Source organism: Nanorana parkeri, unplaced genomic scaffold (assembly GCF_000935625.1).
Source record: "Nanorana parkeri isolate BGI_ZX_2015 unplaced genomic scaffold, ASM93562v1 scaffold480, whole genome shotgun sequence".
NCBI classification, from domain to species: domain Eukaryota; kingdom Metazoa; phylum Chordata; class Amphibia; order Anura; family Dicroglossidae; genus Nanorana; species Nanorana parkeri.
The window spans coordinates 1,006,042-1,021,842 of NW_017306748.1; the positions used below are offsets into that span (position 1 = coordinate 1,006,042).

Here is a 15,801-nt window from a genome sequence, read left to right on the forward strand (position 1 = left end):
CCCGCGGGAAACAAAGGGGGGTCGGGGGGGGGGGGGGATGCAGCCTGCATCAGAGGGGGTGACACCAAAATTACCATTTTGGTGTCACCCCCTCTGAAAAGTCGGGCACTGACCGAGAGCCTGACAACTGCATGAGAGAGGAAGGGCCCCCAATGTATTTGTTATATTTATGCATTGTGCTTTATTTTTTTCTGATGGACGTGTTTTGTAAAGTGATGGTGTTCTTAATCGAGCCTAGCCACAGCCTAGCGTGGATTGGCAGGCAGGTGTATGGGGATTCAAAGGATTCCTTTGAATCTCCATACACCTGCCTGCCAATCCATGCTAGGATGTTGGCGCTTCTCTACCCCTCCCCTTTTGTTTTTTTGCATTACATAAGTTGGCTTTGTTTCTATTGATCCTCCTATCTCACAAATAAGATTTGTTTGACTTTGATAACCTTGGAGATTAAAGGGAGTATGAGTTTGCTGGCTCTGCGTCATGTCGGCACCATGGATTAGCTCTGCCTCTTGACCACGCATAGGACAACCCCTGTCTAGACTAATAAAATGAAGTCTAGTGTATTATGGGAGTGAGCTTGGAGTGGTGGCTTCCACATTAACAGTTAAGGTACTTTAACTGCATTTTTAAGATTCAACTCCTAAGTCTACTGTCACTTTAAGCTGGGTATATACACTGGTAGATTTTTAATACAAAAAAAAATCTTATCAGGATATTTGGTAATGCCGTCAGAGACTTGACGAATGTTGTTTGAAATGTCCTTCAATGTTAACATTCTATTTGGGAATGAAATGGAGTTTCTCAAATGAAAACTACATTTACTGTTAGAATTTCATTCAAGAAAAAAATATCATCCTACTTGATTTTTTCATTTGAGAAACTCCATTCCCAAATAGAATGTTAACATTGAAGGGAATTTCCCCCCTCAGTTTTTTTTTGCATATATCTACTGCTAGAAGGCAGTAGATATATACAAAAACATTAAAAAAAAAGAACCTTTTGAAACGAGTTTAAACTTACCTGTGTCTTCGCTGTGCACTCCCAACCGAACATCTGAAGAGTCACAGGTGGCCGCAAAGGATCTTGGGGCTGGCGAATGCACAGTTTGTTAGCCCGGGAGAGGAGGAGATGCACAAGGTAAGTCAATGGATCAGCGTGCACCTGCATGGACTCCGTGCAACAGCAAGTGCCAGCTAACACTGATTCAGCGCTGGATCGGAGACCCACACCAGCGCTGGAGGGACAGCTGAAAACTACAGTAAAGTAGATCGAATCAAGAGGCATCATTTAAGGTAAGTCCCTACAGCAGGATTGGGAAGGAGCAAAAATAAGTTTGACTTTAATGTCAGTTTAAGGATATGATGGGGCTCAAAGCAGTATTCTAGATTGAAGATTAAGGTGCTTTTCTTTGTTAATGCAGTCAGATTCCCCCGATTCATTCACGTGTTCTTTTTTTTTTTTTTTTGTGGTCCGCTACATGAAAATTCCCATGTTTTAAAAAGTTCCACTTTGACTACCTTTTTTGTGGTATTATGTAAATTGTATTCTGCAGTGTTATGCTTGATCAAAACACTTAAATTTTTGGCAGCTGTGGTGAAAGCATAAGTGATGTGCTTTTACAATTTGTCTGTACAAAGAGCGTTGAGGTTTGCAAGAGGCTTTTTATCCTTACGATGAATCTAGTCCCAAATAGGAGCAGTGTGGAAGACGGGCCAAAGAACTGGCACATGTCCATATGCTTTATAATGCCTAAAGGAAGGTATCAGTTCACAGCTAATCCTGCCGACAGGAGAAAGGTTCATTCCAACTCCAGATTGAATTTAGTTTGAAGCGGAAGCAAGGCCATTTTTAAGTGTGTAAAATAGTAGGGAATGAGATGGAGAATGCAAAAGGGGAGGGCTGCATTTGGGACCTCGGATGTTAGTTTGTGCTCTGTTTTACTCTTGTCGCCTTCCTCGTGCGTCTCTCACTCCCTGCCTCGTCCGTTCTTTAGAAGGAATGAACACAGTCATCAGACTGAGGAAACCTGAACCCCCCCATGCTCCTTTGGATGATCTGGGATGGCAGCTGAGGAGTCAGCCTTGTGCCTGGAATCGCTTCATAGCAAAAGTCTCTCACTCTTCCCTGTATGTGATTACAAATCAGTGGCAGGGTAGAAATTGATTTATATACCACTAAATACTCCTCTGTGTCTTGGAAAAAGTGACGGGGTGAGAGGTCATGTGTTGAGGGCCAAAGATATGGAAATATCATTAAATCCAAAACAATCATGGGAAATAATGGAAACTATCAACAGATATAAAATTGGCCAAAGAGCAGTTTTTTTACTTCGACATGCTTTGACCTATTTTTGCACAAAATCATGTCTCCTTTTAAACAAGTATTTGTCTTGGAAGGTGACAGTGTTGAGGTGACGGGGAAGTGATGGTTTGTTAAAAAAAAAAAAGGTGAAAAAAATATGGGATCTGAAAAATCACGACACAGGGGAAATGTTCTGGAAAAATTGGGAACAAATTGTGCCACTTGCATCTCCTACCCCAGATTTGAGTCGGAAATGAATAATGCCATCTGTACGGTGGCTCAAACGCTCAGCAAAAATTGCAGTAACAAATTGGGCAAAAACACTCGGGTGAATTTATCAGAACTGGAGCAGACAGTTTCCCATACCGGCTTCTCGTTTCAGTTTGTTCTGTTGCGCTTTAAAAATGAAAAAGAGGCGCAGATGCCATGGAGGACTGTTTCAGATTGTGTCTGCTCCACTTTTGTTAAATTCCCCTTTATAAATCTGCAAAATCTATCTGATCTTACTGGTATTGACATAAATGAGTGGAGAACTTTGTACACAGAGGCCAAACTGTTGCCCCTTAAAGAACACTTGTGCTTTCTCCTTGCAGAGCAAAGCAACCAATATAATGCCCTTCACAGTAGCATTTACTTACCCAAATTTTGCTTTTACAACATTCCGTTAGGCTACTGGTAGCAAAGAAAATATCAGTACTTCCAGCTATGGAAGAGAATGGGGCTCACTCCCTTTTCTCTCATGTGACAGTGCTGTGCTTGGCGATTGGCCCAGCACTGTCAAATGGGGGTGAAAAGACCTGAACCTTGTGCAAGCGCCAACACGAGCAACTTAGAGCTTACACAGGGCTTCCTTTCCTTGCCCCTTAGTGACTGAACAGGACAGCAGGGGAAAAAAGGAAGGTAATTGGGTACTGCTGGGAGTCAAACATGTCCTGATTTCTACAATTGTCTCCCTTGGTAGAAACTGTGTTTTGTAGAAGGAACTGGGATAGGGGGCAGAGGATCATTTGGCCCCCAGGTCAGCACTAATAAAATATACTAGGCTAGTGGCCTTATAAAGGAGACACTTCAACATTCAAACATTTAATTGGAGTGACACTGCTGTCAGTGACACATGCTTTGTCCAGCATATAGATACCTGTCCCATGTTCAGACTTGCAATCACGGTGTCTGAGAGATGGAAATCCTCCAGCAATTACTTCCTTTGCATGTCTGAGATGTCATGTAGTTGAATGCCAGGAGTTGTTAAGGAAGCTGTGGCTGGAAGATGTGAAAAGATGTGCAACAATAAACCAGGTCCATGAGGAACATTTTCCTTTCACTGTGTCTACCAATCAACAAGGTCTACCAATCAACGAGGTGCCTGTCAGGGATACCAGCACAGGTGACCCCACACCTGTGCAGGTACCCACACAGGCAGACCAAACACTTATGACCACACCGGACAGGGCAGAATGTTATATCTACAGTTTATTCAACAGCAAACTAAACAACACCCAAAACTAAACATAAATAAGTAACCTCACCCAGATTACAAGCAGGTAATGGCAACAGGAGGACAAGCAGGTAATGGCAACAGGAGGACAAGCAGGTAATGGCAACAGGAGGACAGGCAGGTAATGGCAACAGGAGGACAGGCAGGTAATGGCAACAGGAGGAAAGGCAGGTAATGGCAACAAGAGGACAAGCAGGTAATGGCAACAAGAGGAAAGGCAGGTCTGCAAATCGGTAACCGGGCTCGGGACACAAACAGGGTACAGGACTGGTAACAGGACTCTGGACGGAAAGCAGGATTCTCCGGAACTGGGGACTTGGGGTTCAAGTTTCAGGAAACAGGAAACTATACTGAGCCATCATCCTGACTGCAGGGAGGGTTTAAATATCCTCCCAGGAAGCACCAGGTGATGGCTAAGTACTGGCAGCTGGGAAACACCCGCAGGTGAGCACTGGAGCTGCAGACAACAGGAGGACAAGCAGGTAATGGCAACAGGAGGACAAGCAGGTAATGGCAACAGGAGGACAGGCAGGTAATGGCAACAGGAGGAAAGGCAGGTAATGGCAACAAGAGGACAAGCAGGTAATGGCAACAAGAGGAAAGGCAGGTCTGCAAATCGGTAACCGGGCTCGGGACACAAACAGGGTACAGGACTGGTAACAGGACTCTGGACGGAAAGCAGGATTCTCCGGAACTGGGGACTTGGGGTTCAAGTTTCAGGAAACAGGAAACTATACTGAGCCATCATCCTGACTGCAGGGAGGGTTTAAATATCCTCCCAGGAAGCACCAGGTGATGGCTAAGTACTGGCAGCTGGGAAACACCCGCAGGTGAGCACTGGAGCTGCAGGTCTCAGCTCCTGCACCACCTAGAGGCGCTCTGGATCCTAACAGTGCCACAGTAAACGTTCTTTTGCCCAGAAAAATCTGCCTACCATGAAAGATCAAGCTGATTGTGGTTGTTCCCCAGGCCAAAGGGTACCAGTCCTCCCTTGCTTGAAGTTATGTATACTGTATATGTATATTAGATTATCTGTTACATCTGTACATGTATATTAGATTATCTGTTCTATTATGCAAGTTTTTCATTCAATGTTTAAGTAGAAGTAAAAGCAAACCTATTACTAGTAAGAACAAGTCTTTTAAAGCCATAATTGGGCTGTCGAGGTTGTTTTGTAGCGTCAAAGGCATTTGGTATTCTCTCAGTTCACTGGCTGATTTGACCCTGATCTTGCGAGACATCGATGGCAAGGCCACACACCCGTGTGTCAAAATCTTATGGGCAGGCCTGCACCTTGAATTTTCATCCATTTCCATGGGGAGTTATTCCAGATTATTAGCTTGTTCTCCAGAGCTCTCCATAGTATTGAATGGGAGTACAAAGTGCATGCACAGGCCTGGCTGGAAAAAAAACAAATTTGGCCATTGATTATAATTCACACTGTGTAAAAGGAAATTCAGTATAATCCATTTTGGTTATAGATCTTCTTAAGGGCTTGTGCCAATGACATCAGTTTGAGAAGTTCTGAAATCTTTCAGGTACATTTGACCTGCTTCAAGTGGGTTTAGCATTCCCATAGTCTTGTAATGGGTTGCAAAACCCACTGAAGCAAACAAGTCTGTCAATGCAGGTCTTTAAGGCTGTTTGGCTTAATCTACCTGTCCTTTTGAAGGCAGAGCTCCTGTGTAAGTCTTGGGAGCAATGCAATTGAACTTGATAGAAAAATAGTGAACAGATGTGAACAGTGCAGTGACACGCATATCAGTAGGTTTATGGCTGGTGAATATCCCTCCTGTTAATGAAATCCTGATGTGGACACAGCAAGTGCTAGTGCACTTGACTTATTGCTGTTTCAGAAGGAACATATGGAGAGGATGAAACTGAATACCTTGTCCATATCCTGTCCATATGTTATTTTGTGTACGGTTGGAGTTTCTTAATTTGTGAAATGCGGCATTGCTTATCAGTGTATCCTTATAGGCTTCCCCATGACATCCTATTATCATAAACCAAGTCATTTACAACTCCGTTAACCGATACAAGATAAGAACTAACTTTCAGAAATTAAGGTGCCCAAAAAACTGAAATGCACATGTTTATTTTTAACAGAGAAATAGAAATACACATTTGCAGCACAGCTCATTCATTTAATGAGAAAATAATGTTGACTTGGCTTAGTAAGTAAAGCGGAGCCGAAAGATGTGCAGAATAAAAAAAAAAGTGTGTATATATAGGATTTGTCTTGCACAGTGTGTGTGTATAAAAAAAATTTGGGGGGTCTATTCAGGTGATGTGGGTTGTTGTTCTCCTTTCATCGGGGTCCTGAATTTTTACAAAGAACACGGGTGCCAATCTCTGCAACCTTCATTTGTAAGCACAGGTCGGCTAGATGATGCACCACCTAGGGTGTTGGTCTATGACATCCTGGGTTTTACAGTAAGTAGGTCAAATTATGCTGGGTGTCAATCATTGTGGCAGGGGCCAATGCTGGACCTCAGATGGGCAAGTCTGTGGTGGAAGACATTGAGCTTCTTTATGAATGTTTTTTACCACTGCTGAGCAGTTTATTTGTTTTACCTGGAGTTGGATGGCTGGCAATTCCTGTAAGCTGTTTGATAAGAGTCACCACTTCTGTCCAGAAGGGACGAATCTTCTGGCAGGACCAGAAGATGTGTACTAGGTCACCCACACCCTCGCCACATCTCCAGCAACTCCTGGAGGACTTGTTAAAGAGTTTGTCAGTTACTGAGATGTTGCAAGGTCATAGATGATAACCAAGCCTGCTGTGTTCAATGTGTCCACATAAACCTAGTCTGTTTTTTTTGTTTTTCCGTTCAGTTGTACCAAAAAAATGTATATTGTATGTGGGCAGTCAATTTCAGTTTTTCTATTTTGTTGCTGGGGGAACTATATTCAGATGGAGATATAAAAGCAAGAGCCAACATGTTTTGGGGGCAAACAACAACCCCCATTCATCAGGACAGAACTGCAACCTGCTGCTTGTGCCCTATCTCTTTACATGCTTGTATTTGGTGGTCACCCTTACTGATTACTTCTTGAGTCTATATCTAGTTCTCTGAAGGATTCTTCTCTGAAATACACCTAGTCCTGATGAAGGGGGGTTGTTTCATGCCCCCAAAATGTGTTGGCTGTTTGATGCTTTTACATCTCTATAAATCAAATGTGGTCTCTTCATTCTTTGCTTCAAGTGACTTCTCCAAGGCTCTTCTGCAGTTTGGTGTAATGAAAGTGCAGCCACTACCGAGCGATTTTAAGCTTCATGAAAGAAACGCATAGCAAATCCACTGGACATTTACGATTTAAAGACCGAGACTCTCATTCTGTTCATAGCACATCTGAAAGGGTCTGACTGTTTCTGATTACATTAAATCTTAAACATTTTCTTTTCCATACCCTTTTTTTTTTTTTTCAGGTAACATTTGGTGAAATTGGATTACATGTCTAATGTAACGGTGAACAAAATTAATATGGAATTTAGGAACCAGTCTGTCCAATGTAGGAGCCAGCAGAATTTTTTAGGAGCCAGCTCCCTTTTAAAAACAACTTGGGAAAAGCCCTAAAGTTGGGCATCAGCTGAAAATTTTCAGGAGCATTGACTACCTGGCTCCTGGGGTTTGTCCAGCCCTGGTCTAAATTTTAAGTAGAATTGGCAAACTGGCTCCAGGGGTTTGTCCAGGCCTAGTCTAAAGTCCCCATTCTTTTTTCATTAAAATACCCTTCAATGCAGAGTGAATAAAGCTGTCTAAGCCTAACCAATTGACACTGCACAGCTATTGGGTGATAATTTTGCACCTACATTTTACTCCATTAGTTGACAGTTATCTTCATGTATTCCTGCTGTTCATGAGGCTGTAATGTTATTTGTTTACCCTTTTTCCTTCTTTGCTATGCTAAGCAGTAGGGATGTATTTTTTAAGGCACAAATTCTAAGGTACAACCATTCAGCACCATGAACCCCTAAAGAAAGTATGGAAATAGCTGTTTGATGCGTTTTTGGATTCTAGGGCTTATTTTTTGGATTGTAGCCCTCAAGTACTCCCAAGTCTATAAGGTGTACTCGATTCTGGCAACATAGGGCTGACAAACTGCTGGTCCATATGGAACATTGAAGTCGACTACCTATGAGAGATCAGTAGCAGTGTCTTGTGTCTTACATTGCTGTGAAGAAAAAAGAAACAAAATAAAAACCTCCTTCCCAATCTCAGACAGCTTAGATTTTGGAATGACTGATATGCTCATCATTCAATTACACAATGATAGACTGTGAAGGGTATGAAGGTGTTTTTCTGCACAGACATGTAGTCTTGGCCTCAATAGTTTCGGCCTAATCTTTTTCTATAGGGATTACCTTTAAGGTAAACCATTGCTGAGAGTATAATGGAGGCTGCCATTGCTGATCTTTCATGATCTAAATTCTATTTGCATTGCCGTTCTCTATATTTTTAGTCATAGGGGCTGATTTACCAAAGGCAAATAGGCTGTTCACATTGCAAGAGCATTTTCACTTGGTGAATAAAGTAAAGCAATGCTGACTTCCATCATCCGACCGTGTACAAGCAAAAATGCTGTTTTTGTTGGCTTTTTAAAATAATTTCCTTGTTCATGATTGGTATATTCTTTGCAAAGTAAATTTTTTATCACATTCACTAAGCTAAGGGAAAATTCCCTTGCAAACGTGAGCTGCCTATTTGTCTTTAGTAAATCAACCCTGTAGACTCGTAAATAAGGAATTTTGACTTTTATGATCTGCATGCTTATCCTGGGTCAGTGTCTCAGAAAGTAGAAGTCTGAAGGGGAGAGCGATAGCCATTTTCAGAAGACAGTTAGCAATGGCAGCCTCCTGGTTGCTCTTACTTTAAGACGGCTTGTGTTATACAAGTGTACATTCTGGTCTGCTTTCTCCACCCCTCGATGCTCAAATCTGATAGTTACCAGATACAAGGGGAGCTGCTTCCGTTATGTAGTTTTGTGGATAGCTGATCTGCCTACCATGTTTAGAGATCAGATACATGTCAGGGAAATGTATGCAAACAGATGCTTGTTCAACATTTAGCTGCCCTGCTGCTAGACTTCTCGGAAAAGAGACATCTTTATTACTTGCTTTGCTGTTTTAAGAATTTTATTTGATCTGCTTTGCTGGTGAGGTGATATTATTTTTCTGTATATTATTGTCTCAGTTATATAGCAGAGGTCTGTAGGATGTAGCCCTTTTTAATTGTCCTTTTTGAAAATGCCAAACTTTGCTTTGGATTTGATTTGGGCTTGCTCAATTCTGTTACTTTAGGGAGTATTTATTTAAAGTTACCCTATTTAACTTTTTTGTATGTAATAGTCTCGTAATTATGCACAATTTTTTATATCTATCTATATCTATATCTCATAACAGTCAAGTGTTCCCTTTTGTGTTTTTGTTTTTTTGTTACCTCTTGATTTTATAGATAGGTTTGGTTGTTTTTTTTTGGTTTTTAAAAAAAATATATATTTCTGTACTTTTTTTTTTCTGTCTACTGATTTTCAATGTATAATGCAGTCGGTTAAAAAAAATTGGAGAAACCCAAATTTATACTTCAAATAATTTTTTTTCTTTTGTTGGTTGTTATTAAGTTTGCAAATATAATAAAGTCAACAGACAAGTTTAATCCAACAGAAAAAAGCATTGAACAGAAAAAAGCACACGGGTACTTGATTTCAAGTACTTTCAATCATGCAATATCTATGGAAAATGTTACTGTATGTGCAAATTTAAACCCCTTTAACATTTTGGTTAACCAAAGCAGCAGTTAAGTAGATTGAAGAATGTTTTAGCATTTTCATTAGGGTTGTAGTGCACTGTATGTGGTATCAAATGCTTTTGGTGTAATTCGATTTTATTACAGCATGCATGAAAATTTAATTCTGTTTTATTTAAAACATCTTATAATTCTGCTTTCATTCATATCATATTTGTGTTGGTAATTTTGGTTGAACCTGAAAAAAATGTGTTGGTCATCTTGATGAAAACAATTCTAAATGCAATAAAATTTCAATGAAATCTAGAAACACAATTGAAGCAAAATCAATATGTGCGTAGCCTTCATTTAAATCTTTATCATCTATTTAAATCTAATGTTACTGTTTCTCATTAAAGTGTTGTATTTTGGTTATATATGTTTGCTGTGTATGTTTGTGTATCTGTACAATGTTCAAATTTATCTAAGTAAAATTTGCGGTACAGTTTTGTACATAGGGATGATATTGCCGAGGTGAGAGATTGAGGAATTCAGATTCATTCTGATCAGTATATCATTTTGCATATTGCCGAGTTGAGGAATTGAGATTGATTCTGTGATTTTCCTTTTCCTTATGGTGACAACGGTGGAACATGCCTGTACAATGTGTTTCAGCACAGCCACTTGTAGTCTCCATTGGGAAAGCATGTGATAAGGTGGCAACACTCTGTCTTTCAATTGTTGTCCCCTTATCACATGATTGACAGCAGGCAGTGGGCAGGGCCAATAGCCAGCATGCTATTGGCTAATAAAATTTAAAATAGCCAATAGCAGACTGGCTATTGCTCTCAGCCGCTGCATGGGAGACTTGACGCCGGCACACCGGCTTTCTACCACCGGAAGAAGAGGGGGGCACGGGGGAGCAGCAGAGTCACGGGGCACAGCAGGAGGAACGGTGCACAGAACAAGGCACCGCAGGTAGAATGGGTTGGGCAGAAGAGGAAGAATGGGGTGGGCAGACGAAGGGGTGGAGGAGGAGCAGAGCAGCGGCAACTAATCGAAAATTAACTAATCAACGATGAAAATTGTTGCCAACGATTCTCATTAACGATTTATAATTGATTAGTTGTTGCAGCCATAGTGTCTGAGAGGAGAAAGCTCTTTCTTGCTTACAGCAAACGGCTTCTGTTTTTTTGGGGGTTTTTTTTAGATTCTATTAAGAATACATATATATCAAAAGGCGGCCGCCTGAATTGCGGTAGCGCCGGGCCTGCAGGCCACCACCCCAGAGCAGCACAGATTATGTTGCTTCATATTATTCTGTATTGCTGGGATTTGTAGGCCTCTATAGCTGGTGATATTCTGCTTTGTTATATAATGATTTGCTGAGATTTGGAGTCCCTCTACAGCCTGGAGTCATGCTGTAGAGCGACTAAAATAATTAGTCTATCGTTTTAGAAAAACTGTCACATGACACTAAAAAAAAAAAAGTATCCAGTAATTGGTATTGGCAAGTACTTAAAGTATTGGTACTTGTACTTTTGAAAAAAATGGTATTGGTGCACCCCTAGATTCTAAGCTTGTGCATTTAAAATATCTGTGTATAACATTGTGTCTGCCCTTTTTGTTCTATCAGGTTTCGGATTTTGACGCAGACACGCCACATCACTCTAAGCCTAAATACAGAATGACAATATGGCCGGCAAGATGCATCCTCCCGGCCCTGATAGCCTGCGGCGATTTACAAAAGAAACCGTTGCGAAGATAGAGAAACAGATTGAGGAGGAGAAGATACGCAAAGAGAAAAATATTGAGGTCCTTGAGGAGGATATAGTAAAACCCAATAATGGCCTGGAAGTCGGAAAGAGTCTACCACTTATTTATGGTGATCCACCACCAGAACTTATTGGCGTGCCTCTTGAGGACCTTGATCCTTTCTACAGTACTCAAAAGGTGATGTTTTAAAGAGAAATTGTAAAATGGTTTGTGTAATATTATTTTTTCTATAGTTGATTTTCACATTCTTGTAAATGTATTTGGTTCAATTCCACACCAACTAGCCCTCATTCACACTAGAAAAGGCCGGCACGTACAGCTCCGTGCACGGCCGTATCGCTCAGCTCCCGGGAACGACAGGTGCTGTGTGTGATTTGGTACGCAGCCCCCATCCTTCTCTGTGGGAGTACGCGGCCGTATGCCGCCCTACGCTCACCCCAAGTGCATGTCCGTATGGGTGCGTGTTTCCTGGCTCGGACACAGACAGGATCCATCCTGTCAGCGTACGAGTCTGGACACCCGCACTGACTTGCAGGGCGCGTGAGCGTAGGGCGGCGTATGGCCGCGTATTCTCATATAGAAGGACAGGGGCTGCCTACTAATCACATGCAGCACCTGTCGTTCCCGGGAGCTGCCTGATACGGCCGTGCACGGAGCTGTGCGTGCCGGCCGGCCGGCCTTTTCTACTGTGAATGAGGGCTAATTGTGCGCTTATACCCTTTGTGATACTGATTATACTGCCTTTGCTAGAAGAATATTTTTAAAGCTGAGCTCCAGGAAAACAGATAAACATGCATTCGTATATGGGAACTGTTTTACCTGCTCAAGGAGTGTAATTCTCTGAAGCCTTTTTTGTGATTGACACATCTTGCAGACAGCTCAGCCAGTTCAGGGGCCTGCACTGCATCTACAGCAGGAACTAAACACACCCAGCATGCTGATTGTACAGTGAAAAAGAAGTATTGCACTGATGAGCTCATTCCTCTGCTCTCCTTACAAACCACATGTTCCCTGTCAAAGCATATGCATATTTGCAGCGTCTGGTTGGTGCTTACTGCTAAGGGAGTATGTACAGAAGGATGGTATCAAGACGTTTAACACACTTTCACTAGTGGCTTCTACAGATACAGTACATTTTAATATTTTTTTTTTATTTCATTCATAATTGCATTGATGTTTGCATTATTTTCTGCATCAGTTTAATAATTAAGATTAATTGTGACTGTTTACACATACCTCAGACAAATTAAAAATGATAAATTTAGGCTTTACAACTTAGTTCAGCAGGGATTATGTTTGAAAACCGATGAAACCAGGAGAAGAGGGAATCTGTACAGCTTATCACTAAGGGTATGGTTTTCATTTAAATTTAAAGGGAACCTGTGCTTTGACCATGCAGGGCGTTTCACAATGCAGCATGCAAGATTTTTTCCCCCCAATGCGCTGTAATGCAACTTGTTGGCTTTGCTGAAAACATGTCATTTCTAATGTCAATGCATTTTTTTTGTTCCTGCACTTGAAAATACTGCATAACAGTGTTAGGAATTATTAAGTTTAAAGAAGAACTCCAGGAATGGTTTTTTTTAATTTTTTTTTTTTATGTGCTTTGCATCAAATGGTGAACTGTAATAAGGTGTTTTCCACCTCTAGGACTGCTGCCGTTTCTTTCTTATTCACTGATGCCAAATAGTAAAGCTTTATAGCTTTTAAATAGTGTAGCTTTACTTCTAGTACTTCAACAGGATACTTATGGCTCTCCTACACTGAAGCTGTACTGTCGTTTGTCTAACTTTCCTTTCTCCTGTCCATTCACAGACCTCTTTTGTGTTCTGTGAACCATTGGTATACTACCAAGCCTACTGTGAATGGACAAGGGGAGAGGAGAGATTGATATTACAGCTTCTGTATAGGATAGCCAAAGTTCTGCACTGAAACAATAAATAATAACGATGTAACAAAGAAGATCCAGGATTCCTGCTGCTTCAGTGCAGTGCTTTGGCTCTCCTATACAGGAGCCATACTATGAGTCCCTCTCCCCTGTCCATTCACAGAATGCTTTGTATTTTTTTTGGAATGGTTCACAGAATGCAAAAGTGTGCTGTGAATGTACAAGGGGAGAGGAGGGGTGAACAAACAAGAGTACCACTTCTGTGTAGGAGAGCTACAAGTCTCCTGTAAGGCATCAGTGAAACGGTAATTAATAAAGAAATGGCAGAGATCCTGCAAGTGTCATTTACCTCAATATAGTTGGCTCTTTGTTACCCGGCCATTTAAGAAAAAAATCCTGCAGTTCTTCTATAATGAGCGCATCATCGGAGAAATACAGGGGTTTCATTCCTGGCCTCCTTTTAAGATGCTTGTTGCCTGGCTGTATCTGGTGTCAATACTTTGAATCAGACTGGGATCATTCACGCCGTATATTAATTTGATTCAACTTGTCCTTCTCTGTCCTTGTCCTTCTCTACTTCAAACATACAGAACCAACAAGTAAGCACTTTCTGTGTGAAACGCATCAAAGCTCATAATCTTGATACCTGTCTACTTTGCATCTGTTCGAATGGATAAACTTTGGTCTAGCAGTGAGCACCATGGGCAAAAAAATTAGTATGAATCGTCATACTCTTTCCCACTGCTTATTTTCATTTAAACCACTGATGCAGAGGTGGCTTTAGACAATTATTTTTGCTGGTGCTATGTCTGTGCTGGGAGTATAAATGGAGTGAAGTTCTTGCTCCTGAATTTCATGTTTATAATAAGATTGATAAAATAGTATATTTTTATTAGGTAAGCAATATAGTACGTAGTCACTCTGACACAGCAGAGAGTGATAAGCTGTGATGTGGTACCAGTGATGTGACGAATGTGCATGCTGCCATTTTGCTGATCAGTGGGCATGTATCAGACAGGCATGAGTAAAATCTCCATGTACCCCTGCAGGGTAGTTACTTGCCTAAACCTGATCTGTCCCACACAACCAAAAGCTCTGTTCACTAGATGCAACTGCTCTCCTAGATGATGTATAGAATAGATCAATATGCCTGAGCCCTGCCAGTGCCAGCCAAAACTATAAAATAACTGTCGGGAAGGTGCAAGGAGCATGAGAACCCTTTGCTCTGCTCTCTCTGTGATACTTCCAGTAAAGTAGTTTCAAGTTATGACAGACTGGCAGATGCTGCAAGTGTAATGTAGTGTGGTGTGGCAGCTGCTGGTGGTGGGGTTGCTAAAGGGGTGTTTCACAGACTTTTGCTGGTGCTGTAGCACCAGCAAAATTTATTTACATTGTACAGGTGCTGGGGCTCCACTAACTTCCTGAGTCACTGACCAGACAGAAGCATGTAGCCAGGGACTTCTAAATAATCTGAACTTGTACAATATATTTTTTTACCCTCTTTCCCTAAAAATCATCTCTGCATGCTGATATAAATTCATGTAACATTCATTAGTTAACAAAAAAAAACTTTTTACTTACAATTACTGTTTTTCTACTTCCTGGTCATCTTAGTGATGTAATGTGCCCTAGTGTTGCATCCTGGGAAGGTTACATCAGCAGAGCATTGCTGGGAAATCTTATCTGTAATCTCCTGAGAACTCTGGCAAAGACGTTTTTCCTTCTCTGAGATGATGTGCATGGTCACATGTTCTAGTCACATGTGCCAGAGTTCCAGGAAGTAAAGGGAGATCTATTTAATCCGCCCTTAGTAAAAATGGCCACTGTGAGAAGACTGGGGAGGAAAAGAAAAATAAGGTATATAAAGAATAAAAACCCGGCAATTATCTGTTTGTAAATTGCTATTACCAAGCATTTCTAAAGGTGTATTTGTTGTAATTTCAAAGATATGGGTAACTTTCCTCCTAAGTTCAGTGACTCACTAGGTAGTGAACATTGTAGCCCCGGTGCTTGCATAAAATGGATTTGATTAAAGTAGGACTTTTTAGGCGTTCTTTATGAATACTAGAAATGACACACCTACAGTTATATTGAATAAGTTGTCCATGAAGTAGAATTTGCTAACCAATAGCATTAGCAACCATCAAAAGCCGGAACGGTACAAAATGGACTTTGGTTGCTATGAATACTGAACTTTGCCTCTTGCATTGATTATGTAGTTTTCTGTACAGTCTCTGCATCTTTGTAATCGTTGTAATCTCATGCTAGCAAGTTTATGTATTATCTCTTTCCACAGACTTTCATTGTACTGAATAAAGGAAAAGCAATATTTCGCTTCACTGCCACCAAAGCTTTATATTTACTGGACCCTTTTAATCCTTTCAGAACTGGAGCTATCAAAGTCCTCATCCATTCATATCCTTTCAGAAACAGTTTTCTGTCTTTGCAATAAAAAAATCACGCAAAATATTTTCTGATTTTTGCATTAATCTAACAACGTAGGCTGTAATTATTAATTCTCACTATAAGCCATGTGTTTCCATTATATTCATCAGTAGGGATGAGCCTGTTTGCGGTACGGCAGATTGCCGAACAAACTAGCCACACTCGAA

At 41.1% G+C, this 15,801-nt stretch overlaps 1 protein-coding gene across 1 annotated transcript in view; it reads left to right on the forward strand.

The window, feature by feature from the left end:
• The first annotated feature begins 11,220 nt into the window (after positions 1–11,220).
• The window catches only part of SCN4A (sodium voltage-gated channel alpha subunit 4), a 67,554-nt gene continuing 62,973 nt past the window's right edge, over positions 11,221–15,801 (forward strand). Inside the window, exons 1-2 of the mRNA XM_018560831.1 lie at positions 11,221–11,478; positions 15,486–15,604. Of these exons, the coding sequence (XP_018416333.1) occupies positions 11,221–11,478; positions 15,486–15,604 (377 nt within the window). The remainder of the gene's footprint in view (positions 11,479–15,485; positions 15,605–15,801) is intronic.